At 38.4% G+C, this 27,816-nt stretch overlaps 1 protein-coding gene across 6 annotated transcripts in view; it reads right to left on the minus strand.

The window, feature by feature from the left end:
* Nucleotides 1-490: 490 nt before the first annotated feature.
* The window catches only part of ATP9B (ATPase phospholipid transporting 9B (putative)), a 313,691-nt gene continuing 286,365 nt past the window's right edge, over nt 491-27,816 (minus strand). For 4 of the 6 annotated variants that reach the window (XM_075062889.1, XM_075062885.1, XM_075062886.1 and 1 more), the window contains 13 exons: nt 26,153-26,236; nt 22,911-23,081; nt 18,819-18,917; nt 16,071-16,160; nt 15,410-15,554; nt 15,019-15,083; nt 14,032-14,187; nt 13,771-13,835; nt 12,009-12,117; nt 9,643-9,700; nt 8,783-8,986; nt 3,485-3,517; nt 2,097-2,324 (listed from right to left, as the gene is read on the minus strand). In XM_075062889.1, the coding sequence (XP_074918990.1) occupies nt 2,188-2,324; nt 3,485-3,517; nt 8,783-8,986; nt 9,643-9,700; nt 12,009-12,117; nt 13,771-13,835; nt 14,032-14,187; nt 15,019-15,083; nt 15,410-15,554; nt 16,071-16,160; nt 18,819-18,917; nt 22,911-23,081; nt 26,153-26,236 (1,416 nt within the window). In that variant the 3' untranslated portion in view covers nt 2,097-2,187. Of the gene's footprint in view, nt 2,325-3,484; nt 3,518-8,782; nt 8,987-9,642; nt 9,701-12,008; nt 12,118-13,770; nt 13,836-14,031; nt 14,188-15,018; nt 15,084-15,409; nt 15,555-16,070; nt 16,161-18,818; nt 18,918-22,910; nt 23,082-26,152; nt 26,237-27,816 lie in introns of all 6 variants that reach the window. The other 2 variants (XM_075062887.1, XM_075062888.1) reach the window with 1 other exon arrangement.

A 27,816-nucleotide genomic window follows, 5' to 3' on the forward strand; every position in this document is an offset into this window, starting at 1 on the left:
ATAAAATTTACAAATTCAGGGCCCAGCTCTGCTCTTACATATACTGGTGTAGTTAATTAATTTGTTCCCAATGTATATTGATGTAAACTGAGAGCAGACTCAGATTCTCAGGAATATTTTATTGAGTTGCATACTGAAAGTGTTACCATTCATTCTGTTTTCAGATCCTTGCTTGTGAGACAGCTTTAATTTTCAGCTTTAAATCTGAAAAATTGTTTGCAGAGTCCGGGAATGCTGCCCTGTTTTATTCACTTTGAAATTAAAGCAAATCAGCAACTTAAATATGACCATTTAAACTAAACTAACAGAATAGTTTGTCCATCTCGACATAAAATGAGAAAAGGTTTTGGCTAGTACAGAAACACTGACATCTTGTGGAGAGACACAGAAATGATTTTTCAGAAGGGCACAGCATACTATTTTGATGACTAATTCTTATGTACTTAAAAGAAACACTACTACAAAGTTTAATACATATCTCAATAATATCTGGTAGAAATTAGGCTTTATTGCTTTTATAATGAAGAATGAAAATTTAAAAAAATAAAAAGCAAATAATAGCTATTATGAAAAAAAACCATCAAAAAACAAACCAAATGGAGTGAAGGGCAGTCCAAATAGCTCTGCAACAGTCTCATTTCCTGGAAGTGGTTAGGTTATTTACCATCTCAAAAGTTTCACTCATACAATATAATAATTATATACTTAAGGGGCACATTATCAGACACTAAAGGATTTATGTAGAAAAGACATAGTCAAACGAAACATCTGTGATAAAATGAGATCCATATAAAGTATTTTTAAAAAAATGTACAAATAAATCTCATTAACAAAGAAGCATGCATTAGCTATGATTTTTCCTTCAGTGGTGAAAGACTATGCCAAATAATCTGTTACACATTTCTTGAAAAAGCAAATTTATACACAACGGGAAATAAAAACAACATACGCAGTATTCCAATACAGTACATAAAATTTAGACCCCTCAGATTGTAGCATCTCAGAGAATATCACTTTCTGGGGCAGACCCGCAGCTGATGTAAAGTGCCACAGCTCTGCTGAAGTTGATGGGATTATTTTAATTTATAGCAGCTGAGGATCTGCACCTCTATTTATTTATTTATTTATTTTTACAAGTTTTGTAACCAACAATCTGGTTCATAAAACACATAAAAGATGCCTGCTGGAAGATGATGGATTTTCCTACTGTAACATTAAATTGTTAATCTTTCTTTTTACCTGAGTAACTTAAGTAAACAGATTACAAGGCAATTTAAACATATTAGCTAATACAATGTTTACTGGACTTTTGATATATAGAAATGTACCTTGACACAATCTATTTGCAATTTTACATATACAAACTGGATAGTCACTTTTAAAACATTTACTGAACTGCAATGTCTGATGTTCTGTACAAATCAGTAGGTGCAATGGAATTATGTACAGATTTTTTTTTTTTTTTTTTTTTTTTTTTTTTTACAGATTTTGTGCAACTTGGCTTCCATGTGCATTTAAAGAACAGCTGTCAATGTAACGGAATACATGTATCTGTTAATATTTACTGGTGCTAGGAATGGAGAGTACAGAAAAGAGGACAACAGCTCCTAAAGTAATACTGTTCTATGCAGACATCTGTACATCATTCAAATAGTGCATATTACCAATGTTTGAGGATGAGTAATATATAGCAGCAAATACGGACAATGGCATTTACATTACCTAGGTTTTTTATACTGTATGTAAGTGGGAATGAATATTCCCAGAGAGAAGCAACAAGGAAATAATTTGAATCTTTTAGGAAATTATTTACTATTAAATAAGCTTTCAGTTCAACTTGCAGGAGAACAGTGCAGTAGGAAAAAAATCCCTTACAGTAGCCATCAAATCATTCAGAAGCACTGTCAACTCAAATGTAAATTCAGTTTATTTTCTACTTGTAGCAATTGAAAAAAAGTAAAAAAATCAATGTGAAGAAAATGAAGTTTATTTTACTCTTCATGATATTATCAGTAAAGTGTAGTTCTCTATGTTACCCTCCTCCTTTTTGTGCTCTGTTTACGCCATTTCTTTTAGTTTTTCTTTCTTTAGCCCAACCCAAATACATTATCACTTGAAGCAAAGTTTGCGACCTTAAGTAATTCTCAGAGTGGCATGGGTGAAAAAACTGTGGGAATACAGTCACTTTTATGAGGTAAGCTTGGAGTAACTCGGAGGAGAAAATTTACGCTTCAAGTACTTGAGAATGTAAAGTGGAAGACAGCTTACAACAGTGATAGCTGACACTTTCCACAGGAAGGTCACAGTCGTGATAAAGGCAACATCTGTAGAAATAAAAAAGAGAAAAAAAGTTATAAGAGGTAGTAGTGTAGATGCTTGGACTTTCCTGGTGAAAAGACATTAAATAGCTATAAATTGTTTTCATATGCTATTGTCCAAGCTTGTGCTATAATTAACACTGACTAAATCAGGAATACAATTGTAAGTTCTAAGTGTTCCCCTTTATCATTATTATTTGTTAATGCTATCTAATCAATTTGGGCCATATATAGGGGTTTTAGGGCTCGTTTATGCCGAGTAAAGTGTCTGGAGTGAGGGTGAAGCTTTCACCTAAGAATCAGAATATTTACAATGTACGAAGTGGTAGACTCTTGCATGTCTTGCTTCTCTGTACAGAAAAGTTTTGCTATGGATCCCAACTTGACATTTCCATCAGTTTTGCTTGGGTTTAGAACAAATTCTCACGAGGAAAAAAATCAAACTCACTAATCCATTTAAGAGTTAGGATAATTTTTTCATTTTCATGTGGTTTCTCTTGTTCTTACAATGTCTTCCCCAAGATATAATCCAAATTCACATTCAGAAATTTTAATATTAACACATATTTTGCACCCCTCCTTCCATTTTTCCATTCATGGTCTGTGAACTAGACAGTTAGACCCAACATTCCTTATACTATAGATGTGAAAATTAGCCAAAAATTAGAAGGAATATTCACAGGAGAAAACACAGCATTTAATGACATCACCATTTGTATAAATAGCAGCAAGTTGAGGAATATTTTCTGTGCGTCATCAACAGAGATGTTGGTTGTAGAAATGAAGAACAAGTCAGGAGAATTAAATTACTTAGGTCCTTACCCTTGTGCCTCAATTATTGGAAGAGATAGGGTTTACATTATTCCTATTAATTCAGCAATGCTAGACATCTCACTTCTAGTCTTCTGTGACATTTTGAAACTGTTAGAGAAATCCTAGTCATATTTGTAAAATTCAGATTATATTCTAATCATATGCAAAGGCCACAAAGCCAGGTATCTTGGAAAACACATTATTAGCTTACATAAAATTTATAATGGGCTTATAAAAGAAGCCATACTTTATTCACCCATGAAGACTAGAAACAGCAATGTCTTTTTTAAGTGAGTTTGGCTTTGTTTCTCTACTGCATTTTTTATCTTTGAGTAAATTGTAACTCTACCTACCTAAGAAAGCTCCAAAAGACACTCTGCCTATACCTGTTACAAAGAAAGGAAATAAGAAAGGGACAGATTTATAGAACAACACAGAAATTAGAAAAGATTCGCTATACAAAATGAAATAGGTAAGAGAAATCAGAAACATATTAGTGGTGTTAATCAGAATAATTTCACATTATGCAATACAGTTGAAACAATATGGCATTTTGAAAAGCTTAGTATATTTTAAAATTAAGCATGTTTTAAAAATACAAGTAGCCAGACAGTTCCCTCCAAGCTATACCACTCGAAGAGACTCAGAAGTATAAGTTATTACATCAACAGTCAAATGAAGCTTACAAGTTTAAAACTGAGTTCAAATTCACTTTAGAAAGATGCAGCATGAGAAATGTTAATGCTCTGGTATGTCTATTTATTATTAGTCAAACTATGTCCCTTGCAAAATATACAGGATTTAGTTTCAAGTCTGCCTAAATACACTACAAGGCTGTATACATAATGAGCCCAATTCTACACTCATCATCAGCGAGTAACTTGCCTAAATTAGAACAGCTGGATAGGGTCAAATATTTTTAGTTTTTATCTTTCCAATATTCGTATGTCACCATATTTGTGATTTTTATTACTTTTAGGAATTAAACATGCTAATTCAAAAGAAATATATTAAATACTCTTTATTAATTTAGTTAAAAGTTATTATTAATAAAAATATCTGATTGTGCTATCCAAAAACTTCATTTTCTGAGACTATAGATCAGGAGGGAAAGACACATGGGTGTCTAGTCAAAAGAGGTGATGGCTGAGGAGACAGGAGCCTAAAATAGGTGCCTTCAAGGGATCATAGAAGGGGAATACAGGTGCAGTTGCCCTGAACTGTGACAAAAATAAATGCTTTCTTGGTGTTGAATAAAGTTATGGCCATTTGACCAAAAGTTCCAGATATGTGTCTGTTCTCACTGGCCCCTTGCCATGTGCAGTCCTATGGAGCTTCAGTAACCAACTCACCTACCTACAATTTAAAGCCTCTGTCCACAAAGAGAAAGCCCAGCAAGGGAAGATATAGAAGGATGCAGTGTAGAAATGTCAAACTCAATAGGTTCATGGTGGCATAATTAAAATGCACCTCTCCTGACATCTAGAAAGTAACAGGAGTACCCAAAAGCAGGAGGTAGAGCTTTTTCAAAGGATACTGTTAGCAAGTATCATTGCTACAATATTTGCACAATATCTAGAGCATAATGTGTGGGAATTTAAGAGACAGAAAGAACATAGTTTTATAAGACCAAGAATGAACTAGTTAATAATTGAAGTAAGATTTTACTTCGAAAAGTAAGTGTAAAAAATGGCAGCTTCCTACTAAATAGATCTGTTTCCTGTGCATATTAAGATATCAGCTGACTTACATGACAAAAGTAAGCTTTTAGTGACATTGTCTCTGAAGTGCTAACAGGAGTAAATGTAGTTAAGAGAGGAGTTGGATTCTATTCTAAATTCCTGTCCATTACTCCTGTGAAATCACACTGAAGGCTAATCGAATTATACAGGTGTCACTGAGGGAATAATTTGACCTGAACAATCTTTTTTGTTTTAAACCATAGTAAGAAGGAAAAAAGACTGACTCTAGGATCCTAGGTGGGGTTTTCAGGATTTGCAATTCAATTTTGCCCACCCTCTAGCCCCCTTTGTCCTGTAAACTGAGCACATCTGACAGACAGTTGTGTTTTAGAAAACAGTACTTCAAAAATGAGTGTGCATTTTCACAAAGTATGCCTTATATAGCAAGAGGAATCTACTGAACATTTTCCTAGATTGCTCCTTGAATTCCTGTCCCCCGCAGATTTTTTTGCATCCCCACAGAAAAATGACATTCTGACAAGGAACCAAAGAGAAGCTGCAAGAGTGGTCACGTGCTCAGCAGTGCAGGCATGTCATTTTGGGTGCCTGAAGCAGCTGGCGGAGAGGTAAATCACTGCAGAGGAGAGGTGGCAGGGGCTGGGGATGCCACAAACTGGTGGCTTCTACCCTGCGCTAGGTTCACCTACTAGTCTCAGCTGGGCTGGGGAGTAAGGTACTTGCTCTTCTCCTGCAAGGAGTAGCTGGGTCCAGGGAAGATCCACCCTCAGAAATCTTCTCTGGGTGCAGGACGCTCTGCATTCCACATGCTTCCCACCCCCAATGCTCCACAGCTTCAGAGGAAGGGGTCACTGTATGGGGAGCTGCTCCCCATATGCCCAACCCCCATGCATCTGGACCAGCCAATACCCAGACCATTCCCATTGAGCTTTACTCCCCTGCACCGAGAACCCCCCCAAAAACCCCACACCCAAAATCCCACCTGCTGAGCTTCACCCCCTGCATCCGGAGCTTCCCTGTACCCAGACTCTCCCCTGCATCTGGAGCCCCCTGCATTCAGACCCCTGCCAAGCCCCTCCCCTCTGCACCCAGAACCCCCAATGAGCTTCTCTGCATTCAGATCTCCCTGGAGCCCTCACCAAGCCACCCACACCCAGACTGCCTCATACAGAACCTTCTCACTCCATACCTGGATCCCTCACACCAAGCCCCTCCACACTTGGATTCTGCCAGGATGAGCCTGCTTACCCCTTACCTGGATCAGGGGCCAGGGCTGGGTGTGTGCGCAAGACTCTGTCCCTCTTGCTTGCTATCTTGGTGTGCCTGGCATGGAGGGGCAGGGCCCCAGGGTGTTTCTAGGGCAGACCCGGCCCTGGTGCTGTGTCAAGGTCAGGTGCAGCCTCACTGCTGAGTCTGTCTGGTGTGGGGAGGAGGGCTGCTGCATGATCTCCCACCTCTGTGCAGCCAGTGGCCTATGCTCCCCAATGCCATGCTGGAGCCTCCACATTTATTTATTGACAAGTAAAATATGCAGAATTTTAAAATATTGTGTGCAAAAATATTTTTTTGGCACAAAATTCCCTCAGGAGTACTAGATGGACAAAGGACCGTGAGAGAAGGGTATGGCATATTGTAATTTAACTTAAGAAAAATAAATCTTAGCCTTAGTTTCCTTTGAAATTGGCAACTAAGGATTTTCCTACAAAGTCTCCTGTTTCACACTGTAATTCCTTCTAATTTAGTGATACACAAACCCTTTTATGCTCTTCGATCAGATCTAAATGAGACTCATTTGGACTGCTGTTTTCTAGGAACCAACAGAATAAAGCTTTCAGCTCTATGCAAAGTCCTAGAACCTGACAACCTGCCACATTCATGGTCAAAATGTCTCCTTATTACACTAGTCTGACCTTCATATCTGGTTTAGGTCTCAAATGATGTAATTTATACTGTTTTAGTCATTAGTGAGTATTTGATTGCAAAGGCTTTAGGGCCTAAAATATTAGGGGTTGCTGTAATCCAGGCAACAGCAATACCTATTACAACATACTGAAATTAAGAGAAGTCCATTGTAGGTTGTATCTAAATTGCACAGGGAGAAGATGCATGGAGAACACTGAATACTGCCAGCCTTCACTGTACCAGGCTTTTGTCAGTAGTAATATTTTTCTGGACATTTCCCTAGTCGAATATTTTTATTCAATATACGAAAAATGATTATTTAAACTGGGAATGTCTGTTTTGGACTGTTTTTGCCACCTTATCAAATAGACTTGAATATTACTTACATAACATTAAAATGTAGTTTATCTACTATCTAGAGACTTGAAATCAACAAATTAATAACATTTCATTTATATTTCTGGAAATCTTTTTATATTATAGGAGTAAAACATTCATATGTCATCAAGGTTTATCTCACTAAAACATTCCCCTGCCCTACAGAGGCCTGAGACATTGATGTACCTTGGTCCCTCCTTGTCTGCTTGTGGCGCACAATAGTTTTCTGAGAACTGAATTACTTTGGCCTAATTCTGGAGCTTGAGGTGGGGGTGGCTGGGTGGTGTGGGAGCCTGTGACATACATGAGGTCAGACTAGATGATCTGATGGTCCCTTCTGGCTTTAAACTCTACGACTTTTAAGACTTGGCCTACACTACAGTTAGGTGAAAGCATGTCAGCTTACGTCAACCTAACTATAAGTGTCTACACTAAAATTTAGCTCCTTCTGATGTAACTCCCCCACTACACCAACTTAATTATTCTACCTCCACCAGAGGCATAGAGTCAATGTTGATGTAATTAGGTTGAGACAGTGTCAGGGCAGACACTGCATTGCTTACATTGCTGTTGTAAGTTTTCAGACTGTTGCTCGCTTTCAGAAGACATCCCACAATGCTCCACACTGACAGTTCTATCGTTGCAGGTGAGGACGTACGCCGCCAACACAAGGAGCAAAGTATTGACATACATAAGCAATGCAATTACTGTGACAGCTATATGCTGACATAATGTAGACTTAATTTTGTAGTGTAGCTATGCCATAAGGCCAGGTCTGCACTACAAACATACACATTGGTATAACTATGTCACTCTGAGGTGTGAAAAATCCGCACCCCCCAACTATATATAGTTATATTGACCTAATCCCCAGTATAAACGGTGCTATGTCGATGGGAGGGCTTCTCCTGTTAATTACGTCAACGGGAGAAGCTCTCCCGTTGGCATAGTAGCGTCTTCACTAAAGTGCTGCAGCTGTGCCACTGCAGCTTTTTAAGTGTAGACCTGCACTGAAGGTATATCCATACTGCCTTAAAAAACCCATGGATCAAGTCTTAGAGTTCAGATCAGCTGGCTCAGGCTGCAGGGCTATATAACTGCAGTGTAGACATTTGGGTCTGGGTCTGGGCTCTAGCCCCAACCCAAACCTTTACTCTGTGATTTTATAGCTCTGCAGCCTAAGCCCCATGAGTCCGAGTCAGCTGACCAGGCCAGCCGTGGATCTTTTATTGCAGCGTAGACCTACCCTAAAAGTTTTGAAAGCTGGTTCTTTAGAATGTTTTTCCATTAAATTACACCCAATTTCAGTACTGTATGGCTAATAACTACTCAAAGGTGATTCAAGATGAAAAGCAGTTTGAATTTTTGTCACTAAAACGAAGCACATTGCGAAAAAAGCTTGTGTCTTGAATACAATTTTTGCACATAAACTATATAAAAATCTGTTACAAATCCTAAAGAGAAACAAATGATAGAGCATTTTAGAATCGTCATGAAAAGTGTCTTTACATACACATTAAAGTCATATTCTACTGGATGAAGCTGTTTCTATGAGTATAGTATTACTCATATCTGCATGAGTAACAAGCAACTACCATGAGAAAAAGATTACAAAGAATTGTATATTAGAAGGTGTACTTTTGCAGGCAAAGATTTTCTACAGCTACTCACCAAAATATTCATTTAGAAATGCAAGAGAGGCCACATAGCAGCCAAGACTGAAGAATTCAGCCACCACCATTAACCAGTGCCATGTTCGTATGGTCAGTGCAACCATCAAGAGTTCAGTCAAGATTAGGGCAGTAAAAGAAATTGCAACAACATGTACAAACTCAGATTCAAAAAGGAGAAGGGCTCCATACATCAGAATGCCACCTAGAAAAGGAACACAACATGTTACACAGCCAACCTGTAACTATATTTTGGGTCATTCACCTTGACAAATGCATGTTGAAAATGTATTAGTTGTCATGAAAACTTTTCCTGTAAGTTCTTATACAAGAACACCACTAACTTTTATTTTACATTGTGTGTGTAAAACAAAAAATAAAAATAAGATGGTCAAAAATTACAATACGACGATTAGAACATTAAACACATTTCAGTGTAATGTATCTGATCAACCATTAATTACTTTTTCAACAATCTCTCATTTATTTGTAGCAGTAGACAAAATGATTCATTACAAAATTCAGATTTCTTAAACAGTACTTCTGTCATTCAATGAAATAAAACTACTGGGGAGTGTATGCAATATGATAAGCACTTGTTAAAATTTTTTGGATTAGCATTTAATTAAAAACAGGTCGGTTTTTAGGCAACATACATCAATAAAAATACCAATCCACATTGCATCCTGAATAGGTCTGGCACTCTGCTAGAATATTGATTTTTGAGATAAACAGAATGCAATATATATAACTGTGGATGAAATTTTAAGCTTTGGGAATTTAACCTGGAGCTGAAAAACAATATTGTTAAAAGCAGACAAAAAAAATCTTTAGTCCAGTAAAATTAGGGTTCTCTCCTACCTTGGTATATACTGATTAAAACCCAAATGAGGAAGGTTTTAAACGACAAAGATCTTCCCTAGAGGAAACAAGTAAGACAGGTTAGTTAAGTACAGAAGAAAAATCTACTTGATTTGTAGATTTTCAGACTAGCTAGATGTTCATCAGAGTTACTCTTTCAAAGGCAACTGTTAATTTTACAACTACACAGAGAAAATTTTACATGTGACATGGGCTGCAAAGTTTTTGTTGGATATGATTCTCCAGGATTAGTTTCAAATTTGTGTGGAAAACTCATAATTTTGGCCCAAACTGGGGAAATTATTGTAGAATATAAATAGAAAACCTGCATTTTACATGTAACTGTTATTGGTTCTTTTAGAAAGGCTATAGTTATACTAAAATTGTTACTTAGTTTGCTTTTAATTTTTTTGGGGAGGATTTGTAGCTGTCAATTCTGATGTACGCATGGGGGAACTGCAATCCTCAAAGATACCAAACAAGACCATAGTTAATCTAGTCTAGTATATGCTAACCATCCCTTTATTTAGGCAACATGGATGAGGTAGTATCTTTTACTGGACCAACTTCTGTTGGTGGCAGAGACAAGCTTTCCAGCAACACAGACTGCTCTTCTTCAGGTCTGAGAACCTTTCCCAGTCCTGAAAGGAGCTCTGTGTTGCTCGAAAGCTTGTCTCTCCCACCAATAGAAGTTGGTCCAATCAATTAAAAGATATTACCTCAGGCACTTTGTCTCTAATATTCTGGCACTGACAGGGCTACAACACTGCATATTCCTTTAAATGTCAAATAGCCATTTGCTAAGACACAGTGCCCATTTTTAATCATTAAAACACTGAAAGCTTACTACTTTAAAAGTTTCTATAGATTACATCCTTACCCAATAATTTTTGTCTTCCTGTGGCAGTAAACAAATCATGGTCCCAATCAAAATTAATTGGCTTACACATGTATAAATCAAAGAACACATAATTTTGTTTGCACGTGTATATTCATATGTGTCGTGCATCCTATGAATGGATTTAAGAAACTCGTTAGGGCTTTGAAGAAAGAGCAAGCACTGAAAATATAAGCAGGCATAAGAAAACATCTGTTTCTGCCCATGAAAGAGTTAATCACACCCGCACAGATGTGAATCTGCACTCAGCAAAGAAATGGATTTCAAAACAGCATGGCCACAGACAGTGATGGATTAACCCATTCTGTTGATCTAGACTGAGACTAAAAACGTTATCCTGGCCTGATACTGCTTAGGACAGATAGTAAAAAGTGTACTCCCTGTAAGTTGTCTAGAATACTGATACCAAGTGAGGCAAACAGACAAAACAGAGTATGTGTAAGAGTGCACTGAACACAATTATCCAAATGATTTCATAGCCAGCATGAAATACACATCCAAGAGTTTGTGCCAATGAATGCCGCTACATGACCAGCCATCACATGGTTGCCAAAAGCTTTGGAGGCACAGCAAGATTGCCAGTGATGGACAAACTGAGTATCCAGTCACACCATCTTAAGGACCTGGCTAGACATTGATCCAGGTGGTGTTTGATCTGCAAGGAGATTATGATCCTTTGAGAGTTGCCACAATGATCTCCTTTGGCCTAAGGAACAGAAGTCCTGAAACTATTTCTAAACATGGATGGCCTGTACAACAGCTCAAAGAGCAAGCTTAGCAGGATCTTATTTCAGCAACGAGGTTTACTCTTTTTAAATATTATGCTAAAGTTTTGTGTAACAAAGCAGTATGGCTTATCAACAGATGAACCACTGAGAGTACAGCTAGGACAGTACATCTTGTAATTTTTTTTTTAAAATCATTTGGTTTTAAGAGCTCTTTTGTGACTAAGATATTTGGAATGGGTCTTGTTTACCAGAACACTTGAGAATAATTATGATGCACAACTGCAGACTAAATAAAGCAGGGTATGAAAACTATACACAAACAGAAGTTGGGTTATGAATAAAGAATCTGTTAATGAAGTGAATACTGAAAAAACAGATCACCACAGATCTTTAAAAATGCCTGGCTGTCATACTACCTGGACTGTTTACTGTACCAATTAGATTATCCAGTTCTATCTAAAATGATCAAAAAAAGCCTAACTTCTCCTTAAAATTGTATTTCTAAAATTAAAACAATTTTAAACTTAGAAAACCTCCCATAAATTATATTGTATTATATTATTTCACCTAATCAACAACCAACAACAACAAAGAACACTTGGAAATCAGATGGCCTAGTTATGAGTTGGTCTTATCTGGAACATCTCCACTGGGTGAGTATAATAACCTGCAATGATTTTTGGGCAGACAGAGTCAAAATGAATATAATTTATATTAACACTTTGTATATTCATTCATACCTTGGTGAGGTCCTTATAAAGTTCTGGATATAGCAATGCCATTTCTGGCTTCACATCTTGATCCAAGACTAAAGAGAAGACTGGAAACATAGTGTATATGGTTGCATACCTTAGAAAAAGCATATAAATAGCCTTTATGTAAAAGTCATTCAGTTATACTCTTTATAAGCAACCGATTAACATCAAATAATCCTTCTACTGTGATTTTTCAAGTTTGAGTAAATCTGGTTGAGTGAATGTTGTACTGGTCAGCTCTGGGCAACTTACCCATATAAGTTTAACACTTCTAATTTACATAGTCCTGGGCTTCTTCTGAGAGCTGCCAATTGTGTAAAATTGTAGAACATGACTACATTAACAAAAATGTATATAAACCAACAACCTAACTTATTTCCAGTCACCAAACTCAATCCACTTTTGTAACCAGCTCTTTAAAAGGAGAAAGACAAGACAACGAATCTACTGTTGCATCTATTAGTTTTAGCATCTTTGTAACGTACATGCAATATGAAAAGAAACATGGAAATATAGAATTTGGAAATAAGTGTTGTCATCTCCCTGACAACATGATGCAAAGGATCTCAACAGCCCAATTAGGTTGGATTTTTGATAAACATATGCTGTCTTAGGACCAGTGGACCTTAAGACCATTAATCATTTTTTTATATGGTTTTCAAGAGGATTTGTAAATTCTTTGAGGACTTTTACTATACGCTTATGCAGTGCCTAGGATCCTGACTTGATTGGGGCCTCTAAGTGTCACTGATGTCAGACAAATGGAGAGAGAATTTTCTAATTTATGAGAGTACTCTGTTTGAGAAACATCTAGATTAGTAATTAAATATGCATGCATCATCATAATGTCATATGCGACTTAAAAGGATTTGTTTCAGCAACACTTTGAGGAGTCCTGCCTTACAACTGCACAGGATCCAGTCATGCCTGACTTTGAGCCGTGGCTTGAGCACATGATCTCTTTCACCCCAAACTATATTCTCATAAGGATAATGGCTTCTTGATTGTTATGCAGATTCAAAGCCAGGGCCAAAATTCCTTAATACTTGTAAAGAGTTTTGAAGTCTTTGGATGCTCCATAAGTAAAAAATATTATAAGACAATGATGCTGGGCTGTTAACAAGGCACAGTGTTTTCACCCCACCTATGCGTGCAACCACGGCTATTTCAAACATGTGTAGCAGACCAGAGTACATATATTTCAGCCTCAGAAAGGAAAGACATTTTAGGGTGGAAAAGGGGTGGAACTGGGAACTGATAATGGATAAAAGTCCATACTCATGAATAAAATACGTTACATTCAGTTAAAACTGAACTGCTTCACTAAGTAGGACATGCTCAGTTCACTTGCTTTTGCAGTTGCCATAATGCAGGTATTTGGACCATGGGCTTTGCTAAGTTGATGTTGCATTTCAACATCGACTTAGCTTTTTGTCTTTTACCCATACACCTCAGTATTTGGGATTTTTTCCTTAGAGGATTAGCTTTATTTCTACAAGGCCATGCCAATGGGATGCTTGGTATCTTGTGCTGCTTTTGAGAGGTTCAGCACTGAGGAGTGGGAAAGGAGGTTGGGCTGCTTTGTGAATCTCTGCTACACGGATGCTGATTTGCTCATACCAGCACCTGTTAGTTCATCAACCACAAATGCATGAAGAATGGGGCAGAAACCAATATTTTCTTTAAAAAAATAAAATTATTCTGAAATAAACGTTATCTGGTATTGTAACTACTGATTTTAACTTACCCTACCATTAGGAATCCCTGGTACAAAGGGATAGAAGCAAAATAGAAGACTGAAGAAAATACAGCCTTGAAAAAAGAACACGCATTTTAAAACCATGTATTAGTCAATCACCTTTTTTTAAAAAAAAACCTATCCCTCTCCATGCAGTACAGTGCACTACAATAAATCAAATCAAATTATTAATTTTAAAACTTTCACAATAAATATTTTTAAGCGCAATGACATTTTGTAGGTATTATACAAACATAAAAGTTTAAATACCTGCATAGTTGAAATAATAAGGCCCCTGTGCATGACAAATTGCCCAAGTGCTGCTGATCTTTTGTAACTGTTTCGACCATGAACCATCAGCAGCCTGCCTATGTGTTTAAATTGTGTGATAGAAAAGTCAGCTGCCAGGGAAGCTTGTTTTCCCTCCTAAAACAAAAACAAAATACAACATTTTAAAAATCTTACATTTTATGCAGAAAAGGATATTGGAAAGCACAGTGTCTTAAGAGATTAATAATAAACAAAATGTTCAGATTTCAAAATTCTAATAAGCAACAATTTGTAACTGCAAAATTCACCCCTGTTTCATAATAGATAAGATTAAGATTCTGGCATCGGTATTTTTAGTAGAAGTCAAGGACAGGTTGCAGAGCTGGCTATCGTCTGCTACTACAGGGGCTGGCCGCTGCTGCAGCAAGGGCTGACTTAACCCTACCACCCCCCCGCTCCTTCAGCCCTGGGGCTGCTGCTTCGGTGCTGACAGCTGCTCCAGCCCTGCCACCGAGGAAGTTGTGGAGGTCCCGGAAAGTCACTGAATCTGTGACAGAATCATACCCTTAATAACAGAGTTTTATCAACATTGCAACGTATTCAATGTAAAATGCAAACTGATGTATATTGAGTATACTGAACAGTCTGTGACAACTGCTACAAATAAGTACTATCACACAAGCCCGTCTCTTTCAGTGCAACATATGTATTTCATACAAAATAACCTACAGGGATTGTGTGTTTCTTGATTGTTTCTATACACAAGGTAAGAAAAAAGACTAAAGCTGAGAAAACGTTAATACATAGATTTTATGACTTTTAAAAAACATCTAAACACTACTTATATTGTACTGAAAAGCGTGAACTGTACCAATGTCTTCACTTTAAGGCTGCTGCATAATTAATTACAATTTAAAAAGAAAGCTGCTAGTACAAAATTGTTGAAATGACATGTAGGATAATTTACATGAAATTAGATAAGGTTACCTTGCCTTCAATTCCAATTCCACAGTCTGCTGCTTGGATCATGCTGACATCATTTCCTCCGTCACCTGGAAATGCCATGGCACTATGCAGTTAGTCATACTTTTTTTCTCTCTTTAGATCTCCTTTTTAGTTATGTAGTGTGTATTATTAAATTCTTGGAATTCGTGTATAGGTTAAAACTAATGCAACTTCAACGATCAAGATATTTTTGCTTATACATTTTAAAAAACCTTCTCTCAATGGATCATCTTTTACTGTAAAGAAGTTATAATATTTGGAAGTGAAATGCCTTGAAATGTGGACCTGTAACCATTTGGTTTCACTGTTGCCACCTACTAACCAATTTTATCAAATTTGCGTGATTATGAATGAAACTAGCGCTGGCACTCACCTATTGCACAAGTACGTTTTCCAGTGTGGTGTTGTAACAGTTTCACAATATGAGCTTTCTGGGTGGGTGAACATCGGCAACAAACTACAGCAGGGCACTGGCATGCCAACTCTACAAATTCATGCTCATAGTACTTCAGACAAACCTACGGAAAGGAACATATTTTATCCTATTTGAAGTTCTGTTCTTAATCATGAAAGGCACCATAGTACAGGCTCTTTTCACGAATAGAAAACACTTTGATGGAAAAGGAAATCCCTCCTTCTGCTATAGAGTTCTGCTTGAGTGACATCAACAAAACAATTTTACTTGCATTCTCTGGACCTTGGCTTTTTCCTGTAAACTAGCACTCTTATAGCTGTTTCATTGGTTCCAAAAGAAGAGACAAAATCTCAAATAGTCACAGTACCAAATCATATTGCATACACCTTTCATTAATCTAAATCTGTCTTAAGCAACCATCAAAGAACTAATACAATTTGGCTGTCTAATAAAGGTGTTCTTGATTTATGGCACTGGCAACCCTGAGATGCTTTAAAGCACAGAGGGAAAAGAACTTTTTTTTTTTTTTTTTTTTAAATAAATGAGGATATGAACAACCCTTTCCTTTTTATATACATTAGTGCAAGTAAATTACTTTTGACAGAAGCCCAGGTCTTACCTCTAGAGAGTCCCCAGATATCACCAAGGCACAGTCATGCTTCCTTCTAAAAGCATTAAGTTCTAAGTGAGCTTCTCCTCGACTGATTACCTTCAATAAAAATACACACTCAAAATTAAAAGATTTAATTGTTAAACAAGTTTGAACTGAAATACTAGAAACCAGAGAAACCCAAACCAGAAAGCACTAGTTATTCAAAGTGTTGTACCCCAGCGTGTGTAACACCCAGGAAGTAGCTCTGCATGTGTCTTTCCCATCTTGTCTGAAAGAACTGAGATGTGAAAGCAATCTTCAAACAGGAGGCAAATCTGTCCAGGCAGCACATTCAGTGCCTCACCAAAGTGCATCAGGCTGCAAAGCCATGTATATAAAATCTCGTAAGAACTTTATGTGGGATTGAGTCATTCAGGTTTGGTAACTCTAGATGAACCCTCTAACTCAGAAAAATGACATTGTTTAATAATGAATAAGATGTATCTGGCGCAACGTGATGTGGCCACATTAGTGGTTCCATTAGTCTGGATGAGGAAAAGAAAAACCCAAAAGAGCTGAAGAGGCACAAGAATACAATTACTGTTATTAGTCCTTTTTGGAACTTGCAGCTGAAATGTTTTCCTAAGCAGGCAATATGAAGACTGGTTTGAGTATGAATAAGTACCATGGAGTCATATAAAACACACTAATTATAACGAACCTCCTGGGGGTCAGAGATCATCATTATACAGTATTTTTACTCACAATGGATCATAGTATGGAATCAAATTTGTGAAATGCAATATGGGTTCAAAGTGTACACAATATAATTTTGTAAGGACCAAATTAAAATATAGAACTTGCAAAATTTACAATATAACCAGATGAAAGTGTACTAATATAATTTTAAATACAAAATGTTGATTTTCAATTAGACTTTTTCTGAACTATCATATACAAGATAGAACAAAGTTTCTAAATTGCTTTCACATGTGATTTGGGCCCTGTCAACACTGGCAAATTTAAAATGGGTGAGCGTGAACAGGTTTTTAAACTGATTTGGGATAACACTATTCTTGGCCTACCACAGACAGAATCAGAGGCGGCATGTCTTGAATCTGTCCGTCTCCACCAGTAGGAACTCTAGGTCTGGCTCCTGTTAGCACACAACTCCGTGTGTTGGATTAACTGCACACAAAGATCTGCAGGGGCATTATGATGCAACTCAACAACAAAATGCTCCAAAAATAACAAATATGGAATTCTCTCTCCTTTCCTTCTAAATTAAATGTGTGTTGGGGGAGGTTGAAGAGGGAGGAGAAACCAGCTCCTATTCTGTCTACCACCAGGGACTGGAGCCCACTACTGTGTCTAGCATAGCAGGATTTGAGAGATGTCTTCACTCAGAACTCACTACTCAGCATGATACTCTCTCTATAGTGCCACCTGTCAGATAACAAAGAAAAAGGAAGTTTTTATGTCTGCGACATATCCATTTGTTTCACCAGAGAAACAAACAACATCTAAAAAGCCTTAAGAATAAATTAAAAGAAGCATTCACAACCCCTAAAAAATCTAACTTTTTTTTAAATAGAGTCTAAGTGGCAAACTTTCATTGTTAGTTAATATTTGGAATATCAGAGAAGATATTTTAATAATGACTATCAATCTAGTACAGTGACATCTAGTAATTATTTCTTTACTGCACATATTATATAAAATAAGCCATGGACATACCATATTTTTGTGATTTTTCAGGTTCCCCCAAAACGGATCATATTCAATTTAATATTTATTTCAATTGTCAATCAGATTTAAGTACTGTAATATGCTAAAACATTTTTTTCTTACAATTGGTTGTAAAATGCAGGCATAAACAAGATAGAATTCTATATAAATGCATTTTCTAAATAATTTAAAACTTTGTGTATTCTAAATCAACAGTTCCAAGTTGATCTCTTATTACTAATCTAGGTAATGAAAATAAAAATCTAACTCAAACTAAATAGATTTTGTTCAGGAAGACTTAATTTGTAGTGTTACAATATGGAAAGGTCAACAAAAATTGATCTGAAGTTTTATCAGAAGCATTAATAATTTAATTGCAAACAGGAGACTGCAGGGCCTAATTTGCCATTCTGATGCTTCAGAAGAAACTAAATTTACATGTAAATTATATTGAAATAATTATTTCTGTAGGTGCAAGTGGTTCATTTAGAACAGACAGACATTATGTCTGATCACACATCATCAATCAAGGCCTAGAGGATCCTTATTTTTGTTTGAATTCAATATATTTGAAGTTATTAAAATATAACAAAATGTATATAAATACAGATATTCAGTTTGCATTTCTATTAATTTTCTTAAAGAGACAAATGGGAAAATACAAGTATTTAATTGAAGACTAAGATTAACAATTCTTGTTTTCTGCTTTTGATCTGAACCCTTGTCCTGCAGAAGTAATGTGTTTGGACTCTCACTTACATCAGTGTAATTCAGGAGTAATTCAGTGGAAGTCAAAGGAGTTATACTAGTAAAAATCCTTTATGAAACATCTGGAAGAGTATCAATAAGTTCATATTTAATGCTTTATAATCTTCAGTCTTTAAATAGTCACCACAATAATAGTAAATCAACTCCTTATAATTAATCCTATTACCATGAATATCAAATTAATGATTAACAGCTGGCCACTTATTAAGCAATATTTATTTTATTCTAACACTTATTTGATGAGGCCAATCTTAAAATATTATCTGGAACTATACTTACAGGTCTGAAAATATGAATATCTTGTGTTCTAGATACTAAGTGGGAACTTTTTGCAATACAGGTAGCTGTCTCCAGTTTATCTCCTGTTAACATCCATATCTGCAAAAGAATTTTAGAGTTAATTCAGCTGAACATTAAGATCTGTTCTCAAAAGCTGAATTATATTTGTATCATCTTCATATCTTCTCCTACTACTTTGCTGAACCTGACAACCAGGAAGGATACATTGGTTGCACATCTTTAAACCAAAGAAATGAATAGGCTAAGTTTTACTATAATTGCACACAAATGGTGAGATTACATGCTGCCTCTTTTAGGCAGAGCACAGATTTTGCAGATCAGGGGGAAAAGGAGGTGGATGGGTTATGGAGGATTTAAACTACTTTTGCATCCTCCCAATCCTGGGCTTTTCCAAGAACTGAAGAGGCTCCTGTGACCTAAGTTACAGCAGTCTCTTGGGGCTGCCCTATGGGCTAGAGCATCACTCAGAATCTCTGGCACACAGCTTACTGTGGCCCTGCCCTCAACACACCCCTCCTGCCCTCCCCCCTTCTATTGGGCTTTGCAAGGAGGCTTGGAAGGTAGCCTTATGTCTGTCATCCACAATTCCTGCGCAGGAAGACTGCTCCCTCTCCTCCAGATGTAAGCTGTTCCCGTCCTCTTGGTCTAAAGGGGCTGGAACCAGCATGAGGATTTCATCCAAAACACACTGGGCACTATACAGTTATATGGGAAGTCACAGTTCCTGACCCAAGGAACTTACAGTTTTAAAGGCCAAAGTTAAAAAGTCGGGGAAAGGACAAGTTAAATGGATAGGTTTAGGATTGGCATGTATTTTGTTGGTTTTCTTTTGTTTATGTTTACAATCTCTCCCCCACTGCTCCTCTACTTAGCCACTGTCAGTTATTCTTAAATCTAACCCATCCCCCTAACCATTAAGGGGAAAGGAGAGAAGGGAAGATAGAGAGATGAAAGAGGAAAAGTTGGCATGGTGAGTGGGTCAGAGAGACTGTGATGCAGAAAGAAGGGAGGAGACTGAAACAAACAATCAGCAGAGAGTAAAGACTGTCCATTGTTTTATATCTGGCACCTAGAGGAAGGAAGGAAGTCTCTGGTGTGAAGGAGGGACTACTGTGGCCTGTGGTCCCCTCATGGGTATGGAGGGGGACATGCCCCCTACGAGGACATGTTGGATTTGTGTCGTGACAAGAGGCTCTGCTCACACCTTAGGCCCTGTCCTGCTACTGCACCAAACTATCTGGCCATATGGTGTCTATAAGTCTGGCCTGCCTCCAGGAGGTGCTGCTCTTCCTTCAGGCCACATTCCAACATCTGATGGTAAAAAGTGAGAATGTGGATTAAAGATGTTTGCTGTGGTCATTGACTTCACAAAGACATTTGATTTGGTTTGGAGGGAAGCATTATGGAAAGTACTAAAATCATATGGAATTCCTGATAGGATAATTGCAATTACAGAAGTTATGTATGAAGATTCCTGTAGTGCTGTAAGAGCAGATAGAAAATTGAGCAACTGGTTCAAGTTGAAGTCTGATGTAAAACAAGGCAGCATGTGATTTCTGTTACTTTTCATCATGCTTTTAAACTGGACGTTAAGACTGTTACATGAGTTGGAGGGCTTGACAGTGGATGATCAAGAATTAAGCTCCTTAGTTTATGCAGATGACACTGTACAACTGGAAGATATGTTTGAATGAATGATGATACTCTTTGCTACTTTGAAAAAATTGGAGTAGCCAACTTGGACTTAAAATAAATGTCAAGATGATGAAGTGATTGCATCCTGGAAAAGGGACAATAGAAAAAGTGCTGAAATACAGCAGCGGTGAAGGCATAGAACAAGTAAAATCTTATGTGTGGTTAGGAAGCTTGACCAGTGCTGATGGTGCCAAGGTTAAAAGATGGGCTTTAGCAACAAATGCAGCATAGAAGTTTATGAGCTTATGAACTTTGCATTTGGTACCAAAATAAAAATTTATTAAGCCAGCATACTAACAGTATTACTTTATAGACTGGAAGCAGACACCAGGGGTATGTCTACACAGTATTTTAGAGTGAGTACAAGCAAGCCTTCCAGTCCACATACTTCTGCCAGCACTCTAAAAACGGCTGTATAGACAGTACTTTGAAGTTGCGGCGGATGGAGCTTGGATTTTGAAGCCTACCCTCTTCCTTAGGCTTCAGAGCCCAAACTTCAGCCTGAACTGCAACTTCAAAGTACTATTTTCAAAGTGCTAGCATGAGCCCCGCTAGACCAAGTCTGTTGACCGAGGCTGGGAGGCTCCCTCCTGCTCCCTCTCAGAAGGCTGGAGACAGAGATGAGAGTTCTCCAGAAGATGAACATGTAAAGCATAATGATTTTAAGACAAAGAAGTTAGGCAAGTAGGAGGTAAAATCAGGATACAGGATTGGCTGCAATCGAAAAGATTATGATGGTGGGGACTCTGTAGACCACAAATAGATCAGCTACCAAAGAAAATAATGCCAATACAACTAAGGTCAGTCCAACGTAGAGGCTGACCAGCTACTAGATGGTGGGACACTGTACGCAGGGACATGACTGGGCTTAACGGAGGAACACGCCACGGACAGGAATGAATGGTGACATTGTACTGCTCCCCCGGTCTGTAAAAATGACTTGGGATGAGAAAAAGTAGTAGTAATACAAAGGAGAAAAACTATAATCAGAATACATGATTCCTGTACATCTGTTCCTCAGCGTGCAAGACACTGCAATGCTAACTAAGGTTACTGCAGACACGTATTATTAATTCATCTGAGGGTTTTTTGTTTTTTTTTTAAACAAACAAAAATAAAACTGGCAATGCATCTGATTCAGTTTAACCAACTCTACATATTTCTTTCTGTACAAAATTTCTTGGTACTCTTCTTCAATAAGAGATATTATGACAAAGTCAGGATGGACAGCTGCAAGAGTGTAGTGGAAAGCAGGTATGTTAGCTTCAGATAAAGACCCTTTTCCTTATGAGAAGACGTTACCTCAGAGCAACTACGGACATCTGAGTCCAATTATGGGCTGCCAGAGATCTTTAAAAACCCCTCCTCTAGTGACAGAGGCAAGAGAGACAAGCTACTCCAGGGCTAGTGGCAGCAATGAGATCAGTTTCTTCAGGATGAGAGGCTGCACTCGTCTTCACAGGGGAACTAAACTGAATGCCTGTTTAGGGGAAGGACTGGCACCCCATGGCCAATAACAGAACAAATCTCCACATCCCCCAGAGAAGGGTCAGGAAAAAAACTATACTCCTTTATTTTGTGTTTGTGAATTGGTTTCATTTGTTTGGTGGAGGAACACTCCTTGGGTCTGCTCCGAGGCCTATTTATCAATAATTTTCAAGGTACACACAGAATGGGAAGACAAAACACTGTCCACAGTAGGACTGATTTACTCCGGGCCAGAAGGGGAGGTGCCTTGTCACAATATATAACCTAAAAAAGTTTTAATTTTTTTTAGAAACCTGTCTAGTTTTGAGACCTTTTCAAACTTGCCAGATTGATCGTTCTGTAACATTCTCTGTCTAACAAAACAGGCACAGCAAAACTTCTGCAATGTCCCTTAAACCTAACCTGAAGGAATTACCTTTAGGGACGTGGATAGTTCCCTCTCCAGGCCTATTTGTCTGTTGCCTCTTTGTTGAGACTTCATATGAATACAAATAAGTGCCAGTTCTGACAGTGGTTTTATGATGTGCACACTTACGTAAGATCACTAACTCTTTTAGTAACACATTCCAAACAGGACAGTTTCATTGTAAAGACTGATAAGCATCAGTGACAAAATAGTATTAGATAAATTCCTCTTTGCACAAGCTGAAGAGGTGGATGTTTAAGGGAATCAAATTTGTGGAGGGAAAGGGAGTGTGTGTGTTCTGCTTGCTGTTCATTGATATTTGTTTTTGTAGTTTAAGCCAGGGACACCTGAGCCTTTGTAGGTGCCCTTTTTTATTCTGTATAAACCTAAATAAATAAATACAATACTAAATAAATCAGTTTTGAAAAAATACACAATTAGAACATCATGTTAACTGCTATTTGGTAGTATGCATTTAGTACCTTTATTCCAGCATTTCTTAGCATCTCCAGAGTTGGTCTAACATCAGCTTGTAGTTGATCCTCTACTCCAGTGAGGCACAGCAATTCCATTTCTCTCTCCAAACTCTCCACAACAGCAGCCACCTTGAGGGCTCTATCATGTATGCTTAACTTTGCTTGGTTATAGCGATTCTGTTCGCACAAACACAAAACCCTAATTTTAGAGAGCGCTTGCTATCACTCGTAAGGAGAAAATAAAACTTCAGTTTGTCAGCATTTGTTGACAATGACTCATGATGTAACATGTTTAAATTTATCTAAATATCTTAAATTCAAGAACTAACAATTATGAAAAGTAAAATCCACTGTTTAATCAACACATTTTGGGTATGTCTACACTACGAAATTAGGTCGATTTTATGGAAGTCGATTTTTAGAAATCAATTTTATACAGTCGATTGCACATGTCCATACTAAGCGCATTAAGTCGGCGGAGTGTGTCCTCACTACTGTGGCTAACATCGACTTATGGAGCGGTGCACTGTGGGTAGCTATCCCACAGTTCCCACAGTCTCCGCTGCCCACTGGAATTCTGGGTTAAGCTTCCAATGCCTGATGGGGCAAAAACATTGTCGCAGGTAATTTTGGGTACATGTCGTCAATCGCCTCTCCCTCCATGAAAGCAACAGTAGACAATCGTTTTGCGCCTTTTTTCCTGGGTTACCCATGCAGACGCCATACCATAGCAAGCATGGAGCTCGCTCAGCTCACTGTCACTACTGCTGTTGTGGGCATGTCTACCGTGGGGGCTGCTGTGATCCAAGTAGCCAATGAAATCGCTGACATTCTGTTATTAAGGGTAGTAACTCTGGGAAATGTGCAGGACTTTTTAGATTTTAGGTGCATCATATTCCTGTCCTTTGTTGCTGGTGAAGAAGTCTTGCAGCCATACGTTCCAGTCTAGTCGGCACAGTAACACCCCACAGCACTTCTGTGGTTGACACATGGAACAACTCCAGGGCTCTTGCACTTTTGCCTTGGCCGAGGTACCTTGCCCTACCTGGACCTCCAAGCAATTCGACACAGAAGCGCCTGCAGCAGCTGGCATTGCTACACAGCAGCAGTTCCTTGCCTTTGCAGCAGACCGTGCAGAAGGACTGCTAACTGTCCTCATCGGACATGGAGCTTGGCTGGGGCTTCTGGGAACATCTTCCCTGCATGGCTACTAGCAACCTCCAGGGCATGGTGTATGGCTCCACTGCTTCCGCTGCAACTCTGCTCTCCTGTAACTCTGCTCTACTGCTCCCCAGCGATGAGCTTGGGGGATCCGTTCTGATCCTCCTGGGAGCAGCTGGCAGCAGACGATGTAGTAAGACTGCTAACCATCCCTGTCCACCGCTTCCGCTGCAACTCTGCTCTCCTGCTTGGGGGATCTGTTCATGAAGCCTGGACAGTAGTAAGGAGCAGTTCAACTACAGGCTGAGCAAGTGCAGAATGGTGGTAGAATGTGCTTTTGGATGTTTAAAAGTTCGATGGAGCTGTTGATCAGACCTCAGCACAACCAACATTCCATTGTTATTGCTGCTTGCTGTGTGCTCAATAATATCTGTGAGAGTAAGAGGGAGATGTTTGTGGGAGGTTGAGGCAAATTGCCTGGCATCCAATTTTGAGCAGCCAGACACCAGGGTGATTAGAAGAACACAGAAAGGCGCGCTGCGCATCAGAGAGGCTTGAAAACCAGTTTCATGACAGGCCAGGCGTTGGTGTGACAGTTGTGTGTGTTTCTCCTTGATGCAAACCCACCCCCTTTGTTGATTTTAATTCCTTGTAAGCCAACCACCCTGCTCACCTTTGAAATAAAGTAACTATTGTTTTGAAACCATGCATTCTTTCTTTATTAATAAAAAAAAAAAAAGAGATAATGTACAAGGTAGCCCGGGTGGGGTGGGGGAGGAGGGAAGGACGAGGCCACATTGTTATTGCAGCCACACTAAAAATCAAACTGTTTGACTGACAGCCTTCTGTTGCTTGGGCCATCCTCTGGAAGTGGAGTGGCTGGGTGCCTGGAGCCTCCCCCACCCACGTTCTTGGGCTTCTGGGTAAGGAGGTTATGGAACATGGGGAGGAGAGTAGGCGATTATACAGTGGATGCAGCAGAGGTCTGTGCTTTTGTTAGCTTTCCTGCAGCTCCAACAGATGCTTCATCATGCCCGTTTGCTCCCCCATTAGCCTCAGCATCACGTCCTGCCTCCACTCTTCGCGCTCACTTAAATTCTTTCCTGGCCTCTGCCACTGAATGCTTCCATGCATTAATCTGTGCCCTATCAGTGTGGGAGGACTGCATGAGCTTGGAAAACATGTCATCACGAGTGCATTTTTTCCCCTTCTAATCTGTGATAACCTCAGGGACGGAGATGATAGGGGGAGCGTAGAAACACTGTACACTCTACAATTCTGGGGGGACTGCATGGTCACCTGTGCTGCTGAGTTCGTCAAGCTGACCAAACAGGAAATGAAATTCAAAAGTTCCCAGGGCTTTTCCTGTGTAACTGGCTAGCGCATCAGAGTTCAAAGTGCTGTCCCGAGCGGTCACAATGAAGCACTCTCGGATAGCTCCTGAAGGCCAATACCGTTGATTTGCGTCCGCACTACCTCAAATTCAACCCAGCAAAGTTGATTTTAGCGCTACTCCCCTCGCCAGGGAGGAGTACAGAAGCCAATTTTAAGAGCCTTTAGGTTGACAGAACGGGGTTGGTTGTATGGATGCAGTCATTTTTACATCAACCTAATGCGGCTAAATTTGACCTAACCCCGTAGTGTAAACCAGGCCTTTATGTCAGTGTATTAGTGCAAGTTTCTTTGCACAACCCTTAAAGTGAATCATGAGAAGACTTTATAAATAGCAGGCCTCAAGACACTTAAGTAGTGATTGTCCTTGTCTTTCAGAACTAGTAGATTTTTGTGCTATACTGAGACTCTAAAATTAATTTAAATTAGGACCTCTGATGCTGTATAGCAATAATCCAATGGTATAATAAACAAAACTAAATAATATCCTGTGAAAGATGTTGGAATAGTTACTAAGGAATGTCAAAAATCACAACATTTCTGTTTAAACACATCAGTTATTACCAGTATTTTAAATCAAAATTTGATCATGTCATCTTAATAGAATACAAATAGTAGTATTCCTTATAAAGTGTTTTACATTATCTGAGCACAAAAGCTATGCCCAGAATACAGATTCCTCTCTATTTTCATACCTCAAAATCTTGGTACTGCTCTTCTGTTAATGACTTCTTGGCAACCACCAGAGTGCGCAATCCTTCTCGTGCCATGTTGCCACACTGAGTAGACAAAAGTACAAAAGAATAATGTAGGTAAAATAGCATGCTGTTCTGTACTACAGACAATTACAGACTAACCAGCATCACTTCAATACTCGGAAATATATTTGAATCAATCATTAAACAATCAGTTTGTAAGCTCCTAGAGGATAATAGGGTGATAAGTAATAGCCACACATGGATTTGTCAAGAAAAAAAAATCATGCCAAATTAGCCTTCGGTTACAGGCCTAAGGGATCAGGAGAAGCAGTGGACATGATATACCTTGAGTTTAGTAAGCCTTCTGATACAGTCCAACATGGCACACTCAAACTAGTTAGGGAAATGTGATCTAGATGAAATTATTATAAGGAGGGTGCACAACTGGTTGAAAAATATACTCAAAGAATAGTTATCAGTTGCTGCCAAAATGGGAAGGTATATCTAAGAATTAGATAGAGGGGTTTTGTCATGGGTCAGATACTATTCATAATTTTCATTAATGACTTTGATAATGGAGTGGAGAGTATGATTATAAAATTTGTGGATGACACCAAGCTGGAAAGGGTTGCAAGCACTTTGGAGGACAGGATTAGAATTCAAAAAGCACCTTGATTAGTTGGAGAAGTGGTCTGAAATTAACAAAATGAAAATCAATAAAGGCAAGTGCAAAGAACTATACTTAGGAAGGAAAAAGCAAAAGCACAAATACAAAATTAGGGAATAACTGGCGAGGCAGTAGTAATGCTGAAAAGGATCTGGGGATTATAGTGGATTACAAACTGAGCCAACAATGTGATGCAGTTGCAAAAGAGGTTAGTATCATTGTGGGGTATATTAACAGGAAGTACTTATTCAAATCTATTTGGCATTGGTGATGCCTCAGTTGGAGTACTATGTTCAGTTTTTTTGCACCACACTTTAAGTAAGATGTAAACAAATTGGAGAGAGTGTCCAGAGAAAGCAACAAAAACGATAAAAAGTTTAGAAAATTTGATCTATGAGGAAAGGTAAAAACTGGGTATGTTTAATGTTGAGAAGAGAAGATGGAGGAGGAGCTTGATGATAATCTTCAAATATATTAAGGGCTATTATAAAGAGGACTGTGATCAACTGTTATACATATCTATCAATGGTAGGACAAGGAGTAATTGGTTTAATCTGCAGCCAAAGACATTTAGGTTAGATAACAGAAAAACAATTCTGACTATAAGAAGAGTTAAGTACTGGAACAGATTACTAATGGAGGTTGTGGAATCCCAGTCACTGGATGGTTTTCAAGAAAAGACTAGACAAACTGTCAAGTATAATTAACCCTGCCTCAGTGTGGGAGGCTGGAATTGTTGACCTTTCGAGGTCCCTTCCAGCCCTACATTTCTATAATTTCCATAACAGCTAATTTGTTTTTTTAGTCCCTGCTAGATTAGTCTGGACACTAGGTAAAATGATGTCCAACTAGTATACAGTGTCATTGTCATAAGTAGATAGGTAAGGTAAGGGTTAATTTTCTTTTGCCTGTAAAGGGTGAACAAAGGGAACCAAACACCTGACCAGAGGACCAATCAGAGAACTGGATTGTTTAAAAGTCAGGGGCGGGAATT

The sequence above is a fragment of the Chelonoidis abingdonii genome, chromosome 2, assembly GCF_003597395.2.
Source record: "Chelonoidis abingdonii isolate Lonesome George chromosome 2, CheloAbing_2.0, whole genome shotgun sequence".
Lineage (NCBI taxonomy): Eukaryota > Metazoa > Chordata > Testudines > Testudinidae > Chelonoidis > Chelonoidis abingdonii.